This window comes from Neodiprion lecontei, chromosome 3 (assembly GCF_021901455.1).
Source record: "Neodiprion lecontei isolate iyNeoLeco1 chromosome 3, iyNeoLeco1.1, whole genome shotgun sequence".
Classification (NCBI taxonomy): domain Eukaryota; kingdom Metazoa; phylum Arthropoda; class Insecta; order Hymenoptera; family Diprionidae; genus Neodiprion; species Neodiprion lecontei.
This window is the reverse complement of record NC_060262.1, coordinates 22,716,459-22,736,021: the sequence shown is the minus strand read 5'-3', so window position 1 is coordinate 22,736,021 and position 19,563 is coordinate 22,716,459. Positions and strand designations below refer to the sequence as shown.

Here is a 19,563-nt window from a genome sequence, read left to right as displayed (position 1 = left end):
ATCGAATGAGGTCAGTTTCAGACCAATAGCGCGAGACGACTTCAAAATAAATGAGCTTCATCGCTTGAATAAAAAGTTTGGAAGAGTGGAAACACTCTTCACAAAAATCTCTAGTACTGTTGTTTGCACCGATGATAGTGAACACAAATTAAACTGAATCTGAGTAAATTCGAATGAGAGAAGCTAACGATAAGATCTAAAGATTTCGAGAACTTGTTTCTTTCTTTTTAATTAGAACGTTCAAAATGAATAAATACTTGTGTATTTGACCTTACATTTTCTACCACATTTCAATTTATCTTGATCAACAATGAGATTTCCAGAAATCCAGTCACATTTTTTTCAACAATACTATTGAAATAAAAAAATTCAAAATTCTATAAAAGACAAGAATTTTTTAAAAAACATGAAAATAATTTTCTTTCTGTAGAATCCTAATCGATTTTCATTAAATTTCAAAGTTATTTCCTCATTTAAATCTCCTATATCATTCGAAAGTTCTAATTATCAATACTTTTCTCATGTCGTTTGTATCTTTGCTTCTATTATTCGACTTTGCTTACAAAAAGATGTATTCCTATCATATAACAGGGGAGTCGTTTACTATGTATTTATTATCATCGGCGCGAATAACGATGTTAGAGATTTTAGAACCGATTAATCCTTGATAAATCACCATGTGCCCGGATCTGTTGATCCAATATAATTTGAAGTTATTGTCCTGCTTGACGTAGCCTTCGATAACTGAATCGATAACGAGCGGGTTCCGAGATGAATTGAGCCATTGTGTCGCGTTTGGCCACTTTAGACGTTCCACCCATAGAACTGTTCCTGTGGGGAAAATTTTATTCTTCGTCATATTGCGAACCACAATACTTGATCGTGTCACGAGATCAAGAAAGTAAAAGTCCAGTTTTTCATTTTGCATATGTACGACGAATAAATGAGGCATCAGTTGCTGCTATTTCATCCTATATTGAACGGATCAACATTCTCTCACCTTAATCGGTGATCTTGAAGTCAATTGCAGCCCAAAAATTTCAATCAATTAAGATTACAAAATATCAGAACTGTCAAAGCGCATTTCGTGAAGTTACCAGAAAATGATCCATACAACTACGAGGTTTATGATTGAACACGGAAATATTGTATGTGTGTCAATCTTTGAAAATTTATTGCACTATAACTTTTTGTTTCTTTTATATCTGTAGGCCGTTTAATTGGTTTAATATATGATACGTGATATTAATGGGGAAAAAGATTGTCCGGAAAGTACCGCCATGCAACTTGTAATATTACAAGGCGGATGGTATTTACGTAGAGAAATTTGGTGAAAATTACGTAGCTTACCAGGTGTGTCGACGATGAGATCAAGCTGCGCGGTGAATACGAAAATATTGATGTCGGTGTTGTTCAGCAAGTATTCCACTATAAAAGAAACGAGTTGAATGTGAATAAAATATAAGCAGTTAGAGAGTTTGAAACAATAAATTTGAACCTGCCTGGAGCTGTCGCGTCGTACGAATGGAAAGTATCATAACGACGTGGTGGGTTGATCTAGTTTGCCGGTTGACGATTGTCACAACACCGCGTGAATTTTAGATCAGTCAAGAAGGAACGGGAAAAAAGAATGAATGGAAAAAAGCACAACACAACACAACACAACACAACTTCCCACCAGAAAGAATAAATTAGGTTCGTTCAACAAGCCCGGCGGAATAAACAATAGAATATATTGGGTCGTAGATTTAAAGAAACGACTATACGTGAATTCAGTTTCTAAGAAGAAGACTTAAACTTACAGCCGGGGATCGAGGTCGAGTTGCACATGTGATACGTACCCTTCTAGTACCTTAGTCAAATCTACACAAACCAGATTTAAACTGAATTCGGTTCTTACATCCACGTCGCTGGTCTCGTAGTTTGGACACTAGAGACATGACGAGACTTTCGTATTTATTTATCAAGCCGACCACCCAGAACTCGAATTTCGAATCTCCGTCTACCGCATATCGCGATTCTCACGCACACTCGTCCGAAACGTCGCTTGTGACAAGGTGGAATAGATGCACCGATGTTTGCTACCTCAGTACGGATCGTGGCCACGGTTTGATCCGGTTGTGCAGGCCATATTCGTAACGTGCAATCGGAGATCATGGCCGCAAACGGTACGGAGTTACTTTCATTAACGTGACCACTAATTTTAAAGGTACAAAGTTTACAGTATATTGATAATGTCTGTCTCAAAACTTGGTCAAAATCCGATTTTAGTTACGATTCGCGTAATTGAAGCTCAAAAGTCGAAAGCAAGACGCAGTCGATTCACATTTGACATTATTTCCGACAGAAAATGAAGTCGACCGATCTCGGAGATCGCTTAAAAGGGTGTATTCGAAGCCAATATGGTTGACTGTTAGAGTTAACAGTGTATATATTTTGACCGTGATTTGCCGTCGTCAGAAAAATAGGCAAGCGATACCTTAAAATTTCGTTAATTATACCAGATTATGTCGATTGTAGTATGATTAATACAGTAACTCCTATGTGATAATATCTATAGTTTGTATTTCGACTCTGTTTTGACCACGACATTTTTGAGGACATTTATGTGAACATAAATGTAGTTGACACAGCTTCTACCTCAGGCTTATTTATAGAGTCATTACCGTCTTGCTATTTTTCTACCAATGTTCAAGAAAATCCTTTACCCGTCGGCATTGGCTGGTATGAATAATTGGTCGAATAACATTCGTAATTTGGACAAGCGTGCTACCTGGACTATAGCATATTGCGTACCTTGGTCAGTTGCCGGTTTCATGAAATCGGCATAAAGGGCGGCAAATATTGTGCCGCTTTGTGCGCCCCAAGTAACATTTAGCCCAAGGGCCTCCTTAACGACGCTGTTCATCAACTCGTCAAGCTGGTCGTCGCGTTCGTCCCGAAGCAGAGCTTTACTGGCGGCAACTGTGAGGGTGAATTGTGAAAATCGGGTATCTCGTTAGCTTGTTGGAAACTTTGAAACACCAACAAGAAAAGTACCTCGAATATGCTTGAAAGATGGTGCGTTTTTTAACCTTCAATCGGTTTCATTAGCACGTCAAAGTGATTACGTGTCTAATGATTCTTTATGCACTACAAAATGGGTGAAGTACACTCTTCGGGTGCTTTCCTTGTAAGTTTGCTGTATTGTTTCAACCTGATTTACTGGTACCAACATTCTCTGGCCGAGGAACTGGACGATGGCGCTACTTTGTAGAGAATATTGTAGAAATCGATGTTGTTCGCCACGTTGATGATCACGTATTCGGTTGTCGCCCATTCGGACGTCGCATCTGACCATCTGCCTTCGTCGACTGCGTCTTGGGTTGCCTGTGCGGCCGCTTTGATTTTCTCGTATCCGATCGTGTCGACCATCCCCTGGTGCATGGAAGCGTCATCGTGTTATACTTCAAAATCGACACTATCTGCAGCACTGTAATCTAAGTGCAGTGACTGGTGGATAGATCGTCGATTAGTCGAACAAAACAATTAAACCGCTTATGCTGACGAAAAATCCAATAAAGAACACATTTTTCACAAACAATAAAGAAATGGCACAGCTTATACAAAATCGAAATAGTAAATTCGTGGAATTCATGCCACTTCGTTAATTCTGTGTCAAATGAAAGTGCGTCGGAGTGTTTTTGTTCGGAATTTTGAAATACGTGGACGTCAACACTGGAGACGTATAGGCCAAACGTTGAAATTGACCAGGGCAACCCCTTAAGGACCATACAGTAACCATAGCTAGAAAATCTTTCTCTGTTGACACGTGAAATCTCTTAAGAACCATATAAAAACTCCAAGATGCTAGTAGAATCGCGTGTTTCTAGAAATTCTGGCAATACTTTGAAAAGATTGCTTAAAATGATCGGAAAGAAATTGATTGAAAACTAAGTTCACTGCAACTTTTCGATTAGTTTCTCACCGTGGCTAGAAGATAAGGGGCCCAAGTGTTGACAGAATCCATCGGCGACAACCACGAATCACCCATCGCCACACCTTTCAACGAACTTTCAATTATCCCATCAGTTTGCGCCTGAAATTGAATTAACATGGGCACGTTTTCTTTTACACCAGTAACCACATTAACGCGTTGACGTAAAAATATTGAACATGTGAGACGGTTCACCGCGAGTTTCGTGCGTGGCGTATCATCGACAGGTGAGACCAAGAAAATATCTGTGTACTTCGACAATCTTCGACATTACTTTTTGGTATTTAAAAATCATTTTATATTCCGTGATACCTTGTACCAAACGTAGGCAAACTCGGCGGCCATTTTACCCCCGTAAGATTCAGCGGTGATGTAAGTTGGGACCGTGGCAAAAACGGGCAATTCTGTGAGAAAACCTTTGATGCAGGCGAGGAGATCGCTGGCTATTGCAGCGTTCGTTTTTGGGTATCCCGAGTATTTCTCCGCGTAGCTGAATCCCGAGCCAACGGGATTGTCGATGAAAAGTACGTTGTAGTCGTTCACCTAGGTAGATGTAACAAGATTTTCCAAAGATTCACATGATTTTTAAGATTTCAAAGATTTCCAATACTTCACATTATATCAGATTATTTTGGAGGATTTCAAAAGATTTCATTGGATTTCAAATGATTTCAAATGATTTCACGGGGGGTCCAGGGACCTCACAAGATACGGGATTTCTTAAGATTTCGGGTAATCTGAAAGATTTCCACGATTTCAGGTGACTTTACAGAATTTCAAGGATTGCAGGGATTTTATGTGATTTTAATGATACCAGCTGAATTTACAGAATTTCACAATATCTCAGGGGATTTCAAGTTATTTCATGAGATTTCGTCAGTGGCTTACGTGAGATTTCAAAGAATGTCAACCTCAGGGGATCCGCACTTATTTATTATAAAACACATCATTATGCGGTGGGGAAAACCGCTTTCTCTGAATTTCGAGAAAGAACACTTCAATTTTACCGCTTCAAATCTAATGAAAAACTCGAAAAACATTCTAGAAATTATCACTTTTCAGAGCAAATGGGATAAAGTTTCGGTAAGTTTTGAAGAATTGTTGGCAACAGAGGACTACGGCAGTGTTAAATATACGTACCCACGTGTAGTTTCTCTCATTTAGATCAAGGTCGAGTGGTCCCAATTCTTCAAAGTTCCCGTACCCCGTTGACGAAGCCCCGGGGCCTCCTTGGAGCCATATAACGAGCGGCTTCTCTGTGAAATTCGTTACGTTTGCCGTGGTGTAGTAAAGCCACCAGAACATGTGGGCGTAAGGACGCACGGTTACGTAGCCCCATTCCTGCTCCCCAGATCCAAATCCTTGTCTTCCTGTCGATGGAAAAAACTCTGAAACTTGTTATTCTTTTAGTGGCTGGTCGGGGAGACGGCTACTTTTTTTCAATATGTTTATCGATCACACCCAAATGATTCTCGAATCATTTGTCAAGCTTTGGCGCGTTGCGAAGAAAGTTTCTGCATCAAACGTTTCTTAAAAACTTTATTCATTCACCTGAAAAAAATTGATAAACCGGAGTTTTGAAAACTATCATTTTTCACAAATTTTTCTCATCCAGAGAAATGTTTTCCAGTTAAAACCGATGCGATTTGTTGTTAACAATAATGTGCAAAACTCTCACATGCAGTGGTTTCGATTCGGTTGAGAGAAGATAAGATAATTGATTTATTATACGTTCTTTAACAGCTTGGTATGCGGGATCTCAATTCGGAAGACCTGTGATTAAATTTACTTTGTTACACCGATCAGTTGACATTATGATAAAATATTATATGGCTTAATGCTTTGAGTTCATTTGACAGGCGGCTTGATCCGATTCTCTGCTAATTCGCTACTCGTTTCATTCTATTATGTACTATACAAGTACTTTAAAATAACAACGAGGTCCAATCGAGCTGATGTTGGTGGATGTGGAAATACAAGTTTACATGTTTTGATACAGCCGATACAAGTTTTTCGACAGTAAAAATTACAGGGTCTGCATCGCCAACGTCAGACTGATAACGCCGATAATCATTTCTGCTGTTGATAGTCTGCTTCACGCTTGTCAGTATATTAGATGATTATTATACATTGAGCTTAGATCACTGGGAATTGAGGCCTGTTATAAATGCGAATTCCAGCTATTTTATTATTTTTCTAATCGATAAGAGGTATCATTTGTGGACAAGATGATAATCAAGTTGTCCCTCACCCAAAGGCTAAAAATATCAATAGTTGACTGACATGGAGTTTCTTATCGTACACGACTGATCCACACCAAATGTAAAGATGAACATTTGCACGCTCAACTGAACTAAAAATTTTCAGAAATTATGTCAAATTTAAACTCCATCGTACCATCAAGATCTGACTATTAATTAATGTAATTTCCTAATCAGCGAAACAGAATGGTGTAATTGAGTCAGGTTAGTTTTTAAATTGAAACTAGTTCTTAAATCAGCGTACTTGCGGCAGATTCTCTCCAGACTTCGTGCATTTTTTTCATTATTTATATTCATTTCATCATCAAAAGTATGTTACGTACTTTCAATTATTTAGTCGAGACGTATGAAATGGCGTACACCAAATCTGATTGTGAGAGAATAATTGGGCAATTGCTTAGCGAAACTAACTGTTAAGAATTCTCGATAAACATTTCCGCGTCTGAACTTCCGCATACGTTATAAATGAAGAAACAGAGCATAATGTTCTTTACAGGTATAAGTCCTATTATCCTAATTCAACGCTAGCGAAATTTGTTCTGGATTTACATTTTACACATCACACAAGCATTAAATTGTTTCGAATTAGGGTCATACTTGTTTTTTGAACATCAGTTTTTTCCGTGCAACAAATCCTCCCGAAGTATAAGATTTTTCAGCTCTATTGTCCAAGACGTGCTTCACGGAATTTGATTTTTTCCACTCAAACAGAATGTAAAAAAAAAAAAAATAACACTCATTCAAGATTCTCTGGAAAAGTTGCAAAATTATCGGGTATGTAGATTTGATACTGCGGATAATTAAATTATCTTAAAAAAAAAAAAAAATGATATTTTTTTTTTTAGGATCGAACAACCAGACATCTGATATTAACAAAATAAGATTTTTTTGTATCTTTTCTTGAGAATAGACTAGGAAAACAGGTATGACATTATTTGCATGAATGAAAACCAGCGATTATTTTTTTAAATTCCTTCAAGAAATCGGAACAAGTATATTTCTTTACTCGTTATTTATCGAGAAAGATAATCATACGAACTGAGGTACCTCTTAGACCTGAGCTAAACATCCTATACTTCGAAAGGATTTTAATTTCGTCAAAAATCAACGTCCGGACCTTGTTCGAGGAAAAGAAATGTAAGTTTCCCAAATTTGAAACAGTCCAAGAAGCAGACCATTGAGAAATAATTATAATTCTCGAGGTTGCCATTTTGTTGAAAATTCGCTTACCATTCGCTCCTGTGGCGAGTAATGTGAGGGTGATTACAGTAATTGTCGGAAGAATCATCGCGGTATACTTCTGTGACTGCAGCTCATTGACAACTAAGTTATACAACTAGTTGCTCTAAAAAGCTTTTGCACGCCAAAGATTAGGTCGCAAGTCTTATAAGCTCATCGTATATTTGTTAGATAAGATACTTGTTCGGAGATTAATTGTGCAATGGCAGGAAAATCGTACCGCAAAATTCGATACGTACATTATCAGCTAAACAGAAATCCAATTATCTGTCAACTGTCAATGAGTCACGTTACGTATGGACGTGATTTAAATATTGACCATAAAGATAACAATTTTTCCTGCTTCTGGTCTTACAATTAGAAACATTTCACGTTTGGAAAAATATTTCTTTTCGAACAAGCTTTTGATAACGTATCACGTTGCTAATTTCCTGCAGACAGAATAGAGAAAACATCGGTTTGAACAACAGCGGAATTATTATAAGTCAACGAATTGCAGTTCAATGTTTTACGCTAGCTGTGCTGTAACAAAGTTTGAAGATATTTGGCTAGTATCATGAATTGTCAGTTTTATTGTACGTATTAATAATGTATCTGATACGAATTTTCAGGGCACTTTTATCGGTAAGTGCAATAAAGTATACCAGGAGCTTAAACACGACGAGAAAAATAGTATTGTCTTTTTTTATCAGGTTAAAACACTCCGTCTGGAATCTGAAAATTTCATCGGAATGATGTCAAGTATATAATTTCGTCAAAATGTAATGCGAATATATTCATGGTTTGAATCGCGGGAATAAAAAAATATGAGTGACGTAACATGACTTGAGGTTGACGAATCGACGAAAATTTTTGCAACGTCGAATCTAAAATGTCAGTTCACTTCCGTAGAAAGCGAAAGTTATCGACACATTGTTGAGCGAAGGTGAGAAATCGCATATCTTAATTAAGCGTTTATAAGGTTAGTCAATTATAAAACCTTGTTTGTTCATCGTGGATCGGTAGTTAGCTATTTTTGTGTAATTCTATTTTTGCATTCGCATTACGCAAATACTTATATTTGTACTACACAGCTCACTGGATGCGTGCAAAAGTACTTTCTATTAGATTCCCCTACAGCTGTTCAAAAGATACAGCTGAAAAAGGAAAATTGCTTTCATCTTTTCGGTAATTCTTGCTACGATGTTCTGGTCATGTTTTTCGACTATCCGAGGTTTGCAGCGGCTGACAATTCTATTCTACGATGGAAATTTCCAGCGTTAAAGTATCGGCGAATCCCTTATTACCCTAACCTAACGGCTTTCGATTTTCACCGTAATTCCGAATAGTTGCGAAAAATCAATTTATCCAAATGCTTTAAAGTATTGACTGTAAAATATACAGTTAACGGTGGAAGACGAATGATAAAAAAAAAGTATAAAGCGTAACAAACATTTGAACGTCATTCTCGAAATATCAGGTAATCAAACTAGCCAGTAACATGTTAGTAGAATACAGAATATAGAATACCAGTTAAAACATTATTTATAGTGACACGTGCAGAATTTATTGAAGACTCGATTCTCATCGCTATGGAATGATTGTGACATTTTACCCGTTATCGCCCCGTTAAAAATTCTATAATAAACTTCCGTACTGAGATCATCCAGGCTTAATTTTGACATTTCTAAAGCCGGACGAATCGCCGGCTGCAATTGTACCGTGAAATGGATAAATGACACCTTTGATGACCGTTTAGAATTGAATTACTCAGGATTATATAACGCATTTTACGTAACTCTCCGATGCGGACGTATGGGTTACATGATCTTGGATAATTCCCGACGCGTCGGTGAAACTTTTGAAACGGCACCGAGTCGTCCTTTGACCTCGACATCGGTTCGTCGACGAAACATGAACGTGCGTATCGTTCGCCGCTCCGGGTCGCAATAAATACGAAATTTATCGACCGTCGGGCAACGCTGCAGTTTATCGGTGTAAAGTTGTAATGCCGTAAAATGATTTCTCGGTAAATAAAAATTAGAATAAAAATTTCACCTTCGCTAGACTTTCGATTTGCGAATCAGTACGGGGCAGACGAATCAACGAAATACCATCGACGAGTACGAGGGGAAACTCGGTATGACTCGTGATATTCGATAAACGTTGTTTACCCGTTATGCAAGAGATGTGTTCGATCTTCCTCAACGAGTGGGGATAAAAGGTATAATCGAGACATCGGTCCGGAAACAAGTTTACAAGCTATATCTCAATATCTGTATGCTGGAATCGATTGCGAGCGTAAACGCTAATTTTTAACGCGATAATGAGTATACGGCGAACGTTTAATTAGATGAGATATCAATAACTCTTCTCGTATTTATGAAAGTTGGAAAAGTTTTTACGGAAGATGAAGATAAAAAAAAAAAAAAGGAAAAAAAAAAATAGCGAGCGTAGCAGAAGCTTGTAATTAAGAAAATTGCTGAAACGTTCGTATCATTTCGCGCGCGTAGATGCCAACGTTAAATTGTGCCTGGAGCATGCGAGGTCGACGAACCACTAATTAATTAAATTAACACCGGTTGCAGTGTTTCATATATTATCGCGGTATCTGGCGATGGAAATTTCTTACGAATAAATATTCATTGGTCAGACGTAAAACAGCTAACATTTAACGGGATAACTTACCAAGCTTGAAATCAATCGAGATGTAAACGGTATTGCAGTCCAGGGAGTCCCGTGCATTCCGGTTTTCGCGCCGAAATTTGATGCACGATTTTCACACGTAATTATCCGTGCAATTAAAAATCCGTTGATACGGCAGGCACGAAGAAATGGACGAGGTTATAAATTGTAACTCGAGGTTGAGGAAGTCTGGACAATTCGCTGTGTGCGGCGATAAAAAAAGAAAAAACAAAAAAAAACAAAAAAAACAAATCTGTTTATAGATGCACGAGAGAAAGTTTCAACGCTATATTAATTCCTAGGGAGTCATGTACGCGAAGCTTGCAGCAAAGTTCTTTAAACGGGCCTAACGTCGTTTTTATGTATGCATCCTTTCCTGCACGTCGAAAACACGATGTGTTTCTATTTCTCTAGTAACAATGCTGGTGAAGGTTTTTTCCCTTTTTCTAAAATTTTGATTCGGATGGTCCGGTAAATACATCGTTAAATCGCAGTAGCTCACATTTCAGAAAAAGAACATCGTTTTAAAGACTTGGAAACCGCTGCACCGACGTTCGTTTGCTTTTGAAATTTGAGGGATGATCAGTGGGTGAAGGTGGTAAGTCTCAAGGTTACGAAAATAATAAATATGCAAGGTAGAACGGCTTTGAACTTTTGTCGAATTCCGTTGTTACACTCACGCGATAGGCGGCTGTACAGGCGTCGGCACCTTTGAACGAAGCAAAGTCAATCATTTTTTATGGGATGTTTTTAAGTTACTTCAAGTGAACTTTTAGACATATGCATAGAGATATTCTACACATTTGTTGCAATGCAGACGAATTTTGGAACGTCTATAAATTTCCAAATGGGTTTACTGAAATTGGAAAATAATTCACAAATGCTCAGATCCCTTGTTGTCGGCTGATACGTTATGAGTTTTGAGATTGGATAAGTCGAAGAGTGATAAACCTTACGGAAGCTCATATTACGTGGCGATACCTGATCGTTGGAAAAGAAACCGCTTATTTGTAAGCTCAAATTGTGCTATCATTGCTTCGAATCATTATAAACAGATTTTTCGCAACAAATAATTACAATTACACGAACGTAAGGCTGTCAACGAGTATAACGTCTACAAGTTTTGAGAGTGGATTAGTGAAATTAGAAAATACCTTGCAAATTCTCATACCAATCGTATTTCGTTATGAGTAAAAGTCCTGTATCAATCACTGCAAATCCTCTATTTGCATCATGGACTTATGTACATGGATTTTTGGCCAATTGATCGTACAACTTTACAGGAATTACGTGACATTTCATAGCGAATTCCGTGGTATACAGAATAGTAATTAAATGTATTGTTGTATACAAATGACGAAGAAAGGTTAATGAATGGTCAGGAACTCGTCAGAACGAACAAAGGTTAGATTTCTGTGAGATTTGACGATTCTTTTTCAAGTTTCTCCGTCGGGATCTCCGGAACTTCCGGCAGCCACTGTCCGCAAGTTTTTTCCACTTGAGCGTGAGCGCGGTTCATTCAGAATCACGGAGTGAGCGTTTTATTATAAAAGCTCCCACTCGGCAAAGACATACGACATACACGACGAGTCGAAGTGCTTGGTCGTAATTCCGATGTTGCGATAAATTTTTAACAACATTTGGGAACAGGTTGTAAAAAGCTCACGGATGTGAGAATGCGAGATATTTGGGTGTGCGGCAGTGAAGTGGGATATTCGCGGTGAACGTTACAAGCGTGAGCTGAAAATGAAGAAGAATAAGCCCGCTTACGATGCGCAGCCTGCGCAGCTTATTTGACGACGAATTTCAACGTCGCGTGCGCTGTAGCATCCTTCAGCTAATTGGTATGAAAGTGAAGAGAGTCATATCTTCCTCGCGCGATGCTAATTGCTTTTTAGTGAAAATGCACGCTACCGACTCTGAATGAAAACGCCGGGTGCTGAACAGAGCGAGGAAAGCAGCCGAAAAGTAAAAACGTTATTTGGGTATTCACGCACGATTCCGTTTCGGCATCGCCTGATGACCGTTTCGAATTTCAGTTCGGACGGTATTTCTCGTATGTAATTGGCGCAGCTGTTAACACGTCTGAACGTATATCTTAATTTGTTTCGAGAGAAATTTAAAGCTTTGCTTCAGCCGCCCGTGGTATTAAACGTCCAAGTACGCACGAATCTTACACGTACCTGAATTATTCGTTTTGATATCGTACCTTGGCTACACCGTCGTATCCGTGTGACAGGTATGCCACTTGATATTGCCGCTTTCTACGTCACTTCTGAACTTTCGCATGTTCAACCATCGCGTAATCATATTTAAATAGTCAAGTACCAGCGCATCTTCCTCTTCTACTTCATCTCCTCGCCTGTAATATGAAGTGATCGAAGTTCGCGTAACAGCTGCATTTGTCGCGTTACGAAATTGCGATTCGGAAAAAAAAAAAAAAAAAAAAACGTAGACGCAAAATAATCATCAAACCGAGACAAAATATCTAGGATGAGTCTCATTGTGCAGTATCATATGCAACACAAATTTGAATCCGCAAACAGTCTATATTAAACATCAAAATATATGTTGAATTTCTTTCAAACATCGAACGCTTATTTTATCATATTATGAAGACGAGTAACGCGTTTGGGCTTACTCGAGACGTGCAGTTTTCGCAAAAACCGCAGCGAGTAACAATGTACATTTCACGCACAACAATGTATTTTTCGAGCCAAAGTTCAGACAAATCAAGTAATGGTTCGAATAATCGAGGGTTCGGACACTCGAGGTGCTACTGAATTAATTATTAATTACGTTGAAATTTCGTTTTCTCGCGTTCATTACGGAAAGCATTCAATGTACACACGGCCCCGGTGATTCTGAAACGGTTAACTTTTTCGACAAGCCGCTTACGTTGGCAATGCTGAATCGGACTGCAGCGCCACCGCCGGCCGGCCGCGAAACGAGCTCAATCTTCACAACCACAACATAACCTTACGTGATCCAACAATAGAAAACTCAAATGGGTTACGTCATCGGTGTTTGCGAAGCTTGAGCCTGTTTCGCGATAAACCGTCGATGGCGCTGCGGGCTGATTCGGCATTGCCAACGTAACCGACTTGTCGATAAAATTAGCCGTTTCAGAATCACTGGGGCCGTGTGTACTGTAAAATGCATAAATGCCTTAACTTGTTGTCGGTTCGAAAGAAAATGCAACTTGGATTCTATACGAATTATGCGACAATGCGTTCCGCTTTCTCACTCTCATAATTCGTATAAAATTGATCTCGCATTTTCTTTCGAACCGAAAACAAGTCAGCCGGAAGGTTAAGGCATTCGTGTATTTTACTGTACGTACGTATCTGTATCTATCAGTCGAGACACGCGGGCGTTTGGATAATCCGGTAGAACCAAACGTATGTATAATATACGTACCTGCAGTGGCGTAACGACTCATTGCGGCGTGTTTCGATTTCCACTCGCACTCGCGGTGATATGTCGTAGAGATTAGCTAACCGACTACATCGGTTTTCATCGCGTGTTAGTTCGCATCGCGCGGGTGAATTGTCTCCAAATCATATGCAAGTCTGATGCGTGACTAACCTCTTAATTATGTTCAAGGTTGATGAAAGGTGACAAAATGTCTTGTGATTCTATGCCGCAGTGCAACTATTGTTTTAATAACCTATAGAAAACAGGAAAGATTAACCATCGTTTCGGGTCAACTGTTTAAGAGTGGTGCAGATCTACGGTCAAACTGGTGGTTATTAGTGCGACGTTAAAGTGTAAAGCACGTTTTTATTTTTAATCGGATAAAATAAAATGCCAAACAACGTTGTATCTTATGATTAGAACGAAAAAAAATTCATATGATATTCGTATTTTAAGACTAGGACGTAGTAAAATATCAATTATACTTGAATTCTGTAATTAGACCGAAAAAATTATGCTTAGATTTCGTAATTGAGGTGAAATAAAATGGGTACAAATTAAATTTGTGTTTTCTAATTAGCACGTAATAAAATAAAAAAATATATGTAAATTTTGTAACGAGGATAAAATGCAATACAAATTACATTACTGTGATTTTTAATTGATGTGAAATAAAATAGTAATTACTTTTTTATTTCCTAGTTCGGAGAACATAGAGTATAAAATGCATGACTGCGCATATAAGTTTGTAATGTACTTGGTAGTGTGAATACTTATTCCATAGATTTAAAAATCAGATACGTTCGTATACTTTTTATATATTTCCGTAGATAGCCGCATACGAGAAACTTTGGATTTGATGTATCGATTGATTCCACGAAAAAATCGTAACTTGATCAATAAAAGATATTAATTTATTTCAATGAAAGATGTAACTGATCTGAACAATGTTATTAAATATACTTGGAAAAATTGTAACTCAACCACAATTAAATACTATTTACGATCCTAATTTGCATTTTATTCCAAAACTGTACATTCCAGTAACGCTAATCTACAAATAGCGATTCAATGCTAAGTTTCGTTCAATAACAATTGCCAAGTACACAAATTGATTGACAGTTTTGAATTCTGGTCACAGAAGATTCGAAATCGTAAATTTATTACTATAAAAATCTATTTTCGTTTCGCAGAGAAATTGCAATTAAAGTATTTCATAACACATCTCTACAAGCGAGGCGCTATTTTTTTTATACCAAAATTTCTCCGGGTCTCAGGTGATACCAAACAATTTTTATACATGCTTACAGATTCACATTATTACACTGTATACGCCCGTTAAAGTAACATGAAAGATCTGTATAAAGCATCTTGATTACCGACATGGCGTCTTGAAAGAATGTAAAGGATAAAAAAAAAAAAAATAATACGAAAATTGAAATCGTCGAGAAATATGAATAGAAAGCACTTATTGACTGGTCGGACATAACTGAATAATCGCATATTGCGTATATGGCTGCAGAACTTGATCCCTCATACGGGTACCTGTTTTATTATTATTTTCATTTCGTAATGTATCACTTCCTACCGAACCAGGAAGTGCTAATACGTTGAATTCCTTGATTCCTGCGGGCAAAATATGCCGGTGCGTTGCGCAATTTTTCTTACAAGTATACCGCAACATTATAGGAATATTATCACGTGGATCGAGTGTGTGGGAATGAGTATGCAACGGGAAAAGTAAAATGTGACACTCTGACGTATGGTCGCGAAAACTGCGTTACTCTATCCGGGCCGTATTCGATTTTAAAAGACCTCCTTTTTTCTCTTTGCAGTAAATTGATTTCATACGCAAAAACTGAACCCTCACAGCTTGCGCCAAGTTTTCCCCTACTTTCGTATTCGCATAATTGACCCAAAACGAGCGAATACTAGCTCAGTTTTCGGCACCGTATTGCCTAATCAGCCGCGCCCCTCGCACGTTTCATTCAAATTATTGTGGCACCGAGACAGATTTCTAGTCACGGTTACCGTACGGTTGTTAAATGTTTTCATATCTTACCGTAAACGTAAAAGTAGAATTAGGAGAACAAGGTGAATTTTGCAACTGTAACTGTAACATCTATTCCGTTTAGTAATTTTTTTTACCACCGTTACTTGCATTAGATATTCATGTAACGACTGAAATACACTGAGAGAAATTTTTAGTTCCGGTTACCGTTCGGTCCTTGACTATTTTTATTTTTTTACCACAATCGAAAAATATAGTTCTAGGTGGAAAATGGAAAATTAGTTTTCTAGCTGTTACGAGAAAGTCTATTATCCGTTACTATTATTTCTCATTACGATCACTGTTGCTATATTTTCTTGCAACTGTTGTGAAAATTTAATGCTTGTGCAACGATAAATTAATGTTAAGGCCTTATTCAAAGAAAAAAATGTAATCAACCGAACAAACAGATTGAATATTGCAGTAATCGTAAAATGTAGCGCGAAGAAGAAAACTATAATTAGACTAAATAGTTACGTATACCATTTTTTTTTATTTTTTTTTTTTTGCCAATTCAATCAAATTAAGAATTTTTCAGTAATTACATAAGAAATGGAATTTTTCTCACTACAATTTAGAATTGTCTAGGTGCGGAGGGGCGTTTGATCTGTTATACGCCCCGATCCGCGTTCTGTAGTCATTTTTACCTCGGAAATTTTTCCGTTTGTTACAAGTTATGAGCATCATATTATAAGAGGTTGATTAACTACTTTCACTGCTGGAGGTTCTCCCTGGTTGTAAAATATCGTATTACTTTACGGCGATCTGTAACGCACATGCACGTATGTTGCCGCATCTTTTGATCGTTATTGTTTTTCAAACATTGCAACTTCACGATTTTAATTTCTTCGTTGAACACAAATCTGCATTCAACGAGATTGATAGTTTTCTCTTTGGCTCCGCGTCAAGTCAATTCAAGCAATCCTAAATCACTTCGATTTCGTTGCGTAATGTATTTTGCTGGACATAACGTGATACGTTAATTGGCAATGTATCCGAATTCGTAATGTTCCGTGGCCTGCGGGCCAATGTAATCAAAGGATGGGTTAAAACACTTGCACAGAAAGAACGTACAATTGCACATCCGAAAGTCGTCTTCAACGTAACTCTTCGTAAGATCAGCTCCAGATTACGTAACGGCTCAAGATTTACGATCTGTCATGTCGTTTTCGTTTTTGTTTTTTGCCTCTTCATTTCTGATTTCGGGCGTGTATGAAAGCTCTACTGATTCTGAGAGATAGACTCCTTTAAATTACCAATACTTGTTTCAAGTTTGTCATTTCCAGTCGAATAAAACGTGAGTCCTAATTATTGGATAACATGTATTTGATACTCGTTTATCAATAAAAATTCGTGGACAGGTACAGAAATTTAACAATGCCCGATTTGTAAAAACCCTTTGGAAGAGTAAAAATTTTCATTGTTTTGTTTAAAATAAAGTTAAAACTATCGGAGAGAAGATTGTTAATTGCAATGCAAAAATTTCAACCGATGTAACTGCAGTTCACTTTTCTTTCTTTTTTTTGTTTTTTTTCTCAACCGAAACAAAGTTAATTAAGCAATTAGGTGAAAAAAACCTACTAAAATTCAGATATATATACAAAAGTTTTGGAATTGTACAATTCTTAACGAGAAAGAAGAAACATAACCCGATTATTGTATACTAATAACTAATAACTAATCTTCTTTCCCGATCGTACTATAATTATTCTAATTTTAAAAACAATAACAATTGAATATACAATAATATCAATAATATTTAGTAAATATGTTAGTAAAAATTCACTGAATAAAAAAAATATTCAAATTATTTCATTCGATGTGATAATTGCGAGAAATGATGCGACGAAAAAATTTGAACCGTTTTTCGTCGCGTTCGTTATTAGCATCGTCAATAATTCTTTTTATCACTACATGCAGCATGTAGTACTATTCCCATGAAATTTCTTCACAAATAAAGGCGACGATTAAGCAGAGATTAGGATGCTAGATCGCTTCGAGGCACTGCAAAAATTTAGAAAGGACGTCGAGAGGTTGCCGAAATTGCTGAATCGATTTACAGGAGACGCTCGTTAATCGAGTTCCGATAGGTGATCGTAGAAAACAGTTTTGTCTCAGGCCTGTAATTTTACAAGAAAAATTAACCCAGACCCGATTGTCTTCCGTATTTTTCCGTTATTGAAATTTCGTAATTTTAATTATAAAATATACTTCCAATGGCAAGAGGTCACGTAGGCACTGAATTTTGGATTACATAAGTTCCCGAGGCGGTATTTATTACAAGCGTCGGAGAATCGTTACTCACTCTGCAAATATTTTTCTGTTATTAGGCGGTTGTTACTTTCTTCGAAACTCCGTGGCTTTTCTAGGCAAGTCATTATCATTTTGTCCAATGGATCGGAGCGCTCAAAGACGATTTACAAACTCGAATGAATCGTCGTTTCATTTGCGACTAGAATCGAGTTTAGTAATAACTAAACTTTAGACTAATGGTAAGAGAAATTTTTATTCTTGGTTACTTTAAAGTCCTTAAGTATTTTTATTTTTCACCATAACCGAGTAATTTGGTTCAAAATGAATATAAACAATGATGAAGAAATAGGAAATGAATTGTAGTAACCAAAAAATATTGTTTTGCGTTACTATCCTTTATCGATTATGGTCACTTGGTATGCTATATTTTATTGCAATTATTGTAACGAAAGTAAAAATTGTAGTAAAGAAATTGTTTTATTATCACAGATCTACCGCAGGAAATCAATTAATCGTTCCAGAGATTTAATCATTTCTTTTAGTTTACATTGCTTGACAATATAATTCTTTATCCTTATTTGACGTTATTTATTCAAAATGTAAAAGAAAAAGCTTCGTATACTCGAAAACATAAATTATTTTATCAAGTTATTAAAATTGGCAAAATATCTTTCGATCGATTTCATTAAAATTAAATGCAACCGCTAAAAATTGTGCATCTTTCACCGTTGGGCAAATATTATATATTCATATTCTGAATTCCTGAACGGTTTATCTTTTAAAGAGAATGTTAAATTAATTTGTTTTTTCCTCTCAACATTCTTGTTTCTCAATGATTTACATAACACATATTTGAAAGCTTGAAAAATTCCATTCCAATAAACATCGTACTGTCGGTATATGGTATATAATATAAGTAGGACAACGAAAAGAATAATTTTTCCTTACTACCTTTTTATGGAATGTAAACACCGCGCTGGTTTCTGATACTTAAAACGGCGTTTAAACGATTAAACGTCGTTGAAAACCGGCGGACGCGTAATATGTATAATATATTGGTGTACAATATTGATAGAAATGTGATTTGTGAAATCGCGTGATTCGTGTATATACGCGTTGCGCGCTGCGGCAACTTTCAGCCGAAAAATATAGCCCACGGTCCCTTCGGTTAATCGAACGTTTCAATAATAAATACGTACATGTACGCTAATGCCGGTGCACGCGATACGTTTCTCTCAACCTTATTACTCGCACAAACTGCTGCCGTTACAGGTGATCTCGACTTTTCTCCGTACGACGAGAAGAGAAAAGAAAGCATTACGCAACATCCCGTTCGTGTAACGTTACAGTACGCGAGCGTTAATTGGGACGAAGTACAAAAACATACGAGATAAGAAATTTACCGACCGTTTCCCGTAAAGAAATGCGGACTCACGTAACATGGACGAGTGTAAAACAACTGACCTTTTCCCTATCGATCAAATCCTTTCGTATTGTTTCAACTAACTATGCAGCCGTCAATTTGATAACGGATTGCAGATCCAACTTTTCATTTTTTCAAACTGAACAGGTAAGGCATAGGCAACGATGCAGAAACGGTTTAAATATTGCTGGAATTACATGAAAATCTCTTGGACGTAACTATTTCGTGCGATTATAGTTATCAACTCTGCATTACCTGGTTGTTGTAAAGTTAGATCTGT

General features: G+C 37.2%; 1 protein-coding gene across 3 annotated transcripts in view; it reads right to left on the bottom strand.

Annotated features, from left to right (window-relative positions):
• The window catches only part of LOC107224047 (retinoid-inducible serine carboxypeptidase), a 53,982-nt gene that overhangs the window by 1,708 nt on the left and 32,711 nt on the right, over positions 1–19,563 (bottom strand). For 2 of the 3 annotated variants that reach the window (XM_046733355.1, XM_046733356.1), the window contains 7 exons: positions 5,117–5,346; positions 4,289–4,519; positions 3,968–4,078; positions 3,216–3,417; positions 2,797–2,964; positions 1,351–1,428; positions 677–831 (listed from right to left, as the gene is read on the bottom strand). In XM_046733355.1, coding sequence (XP_046589311.1) covers positions 677–831; positions 1,351–1,428; positions 2,797–2,964; positions 3,216–3,417; positions 3,968–4,078; positions 4,289–4,519; positions 5,117–5,281 — 1,110 coding nt within the window. In that variant the 5' untranslated portion in view covers positions 5,282–5,346. Of the gene's footprint in view, positions 1–676; positions 832–1,350; positions 1,429–2,796; positions 2,965–3,215; positions 3,418–3,967; positions 4,079–4,288; positions 4,520–5,116; positions 5,347–7,467; positions 7,564–19,563 lie in introns of those variants that run through there. The other variant, XM_015663958.2, reaches the window with a different exon arrangement.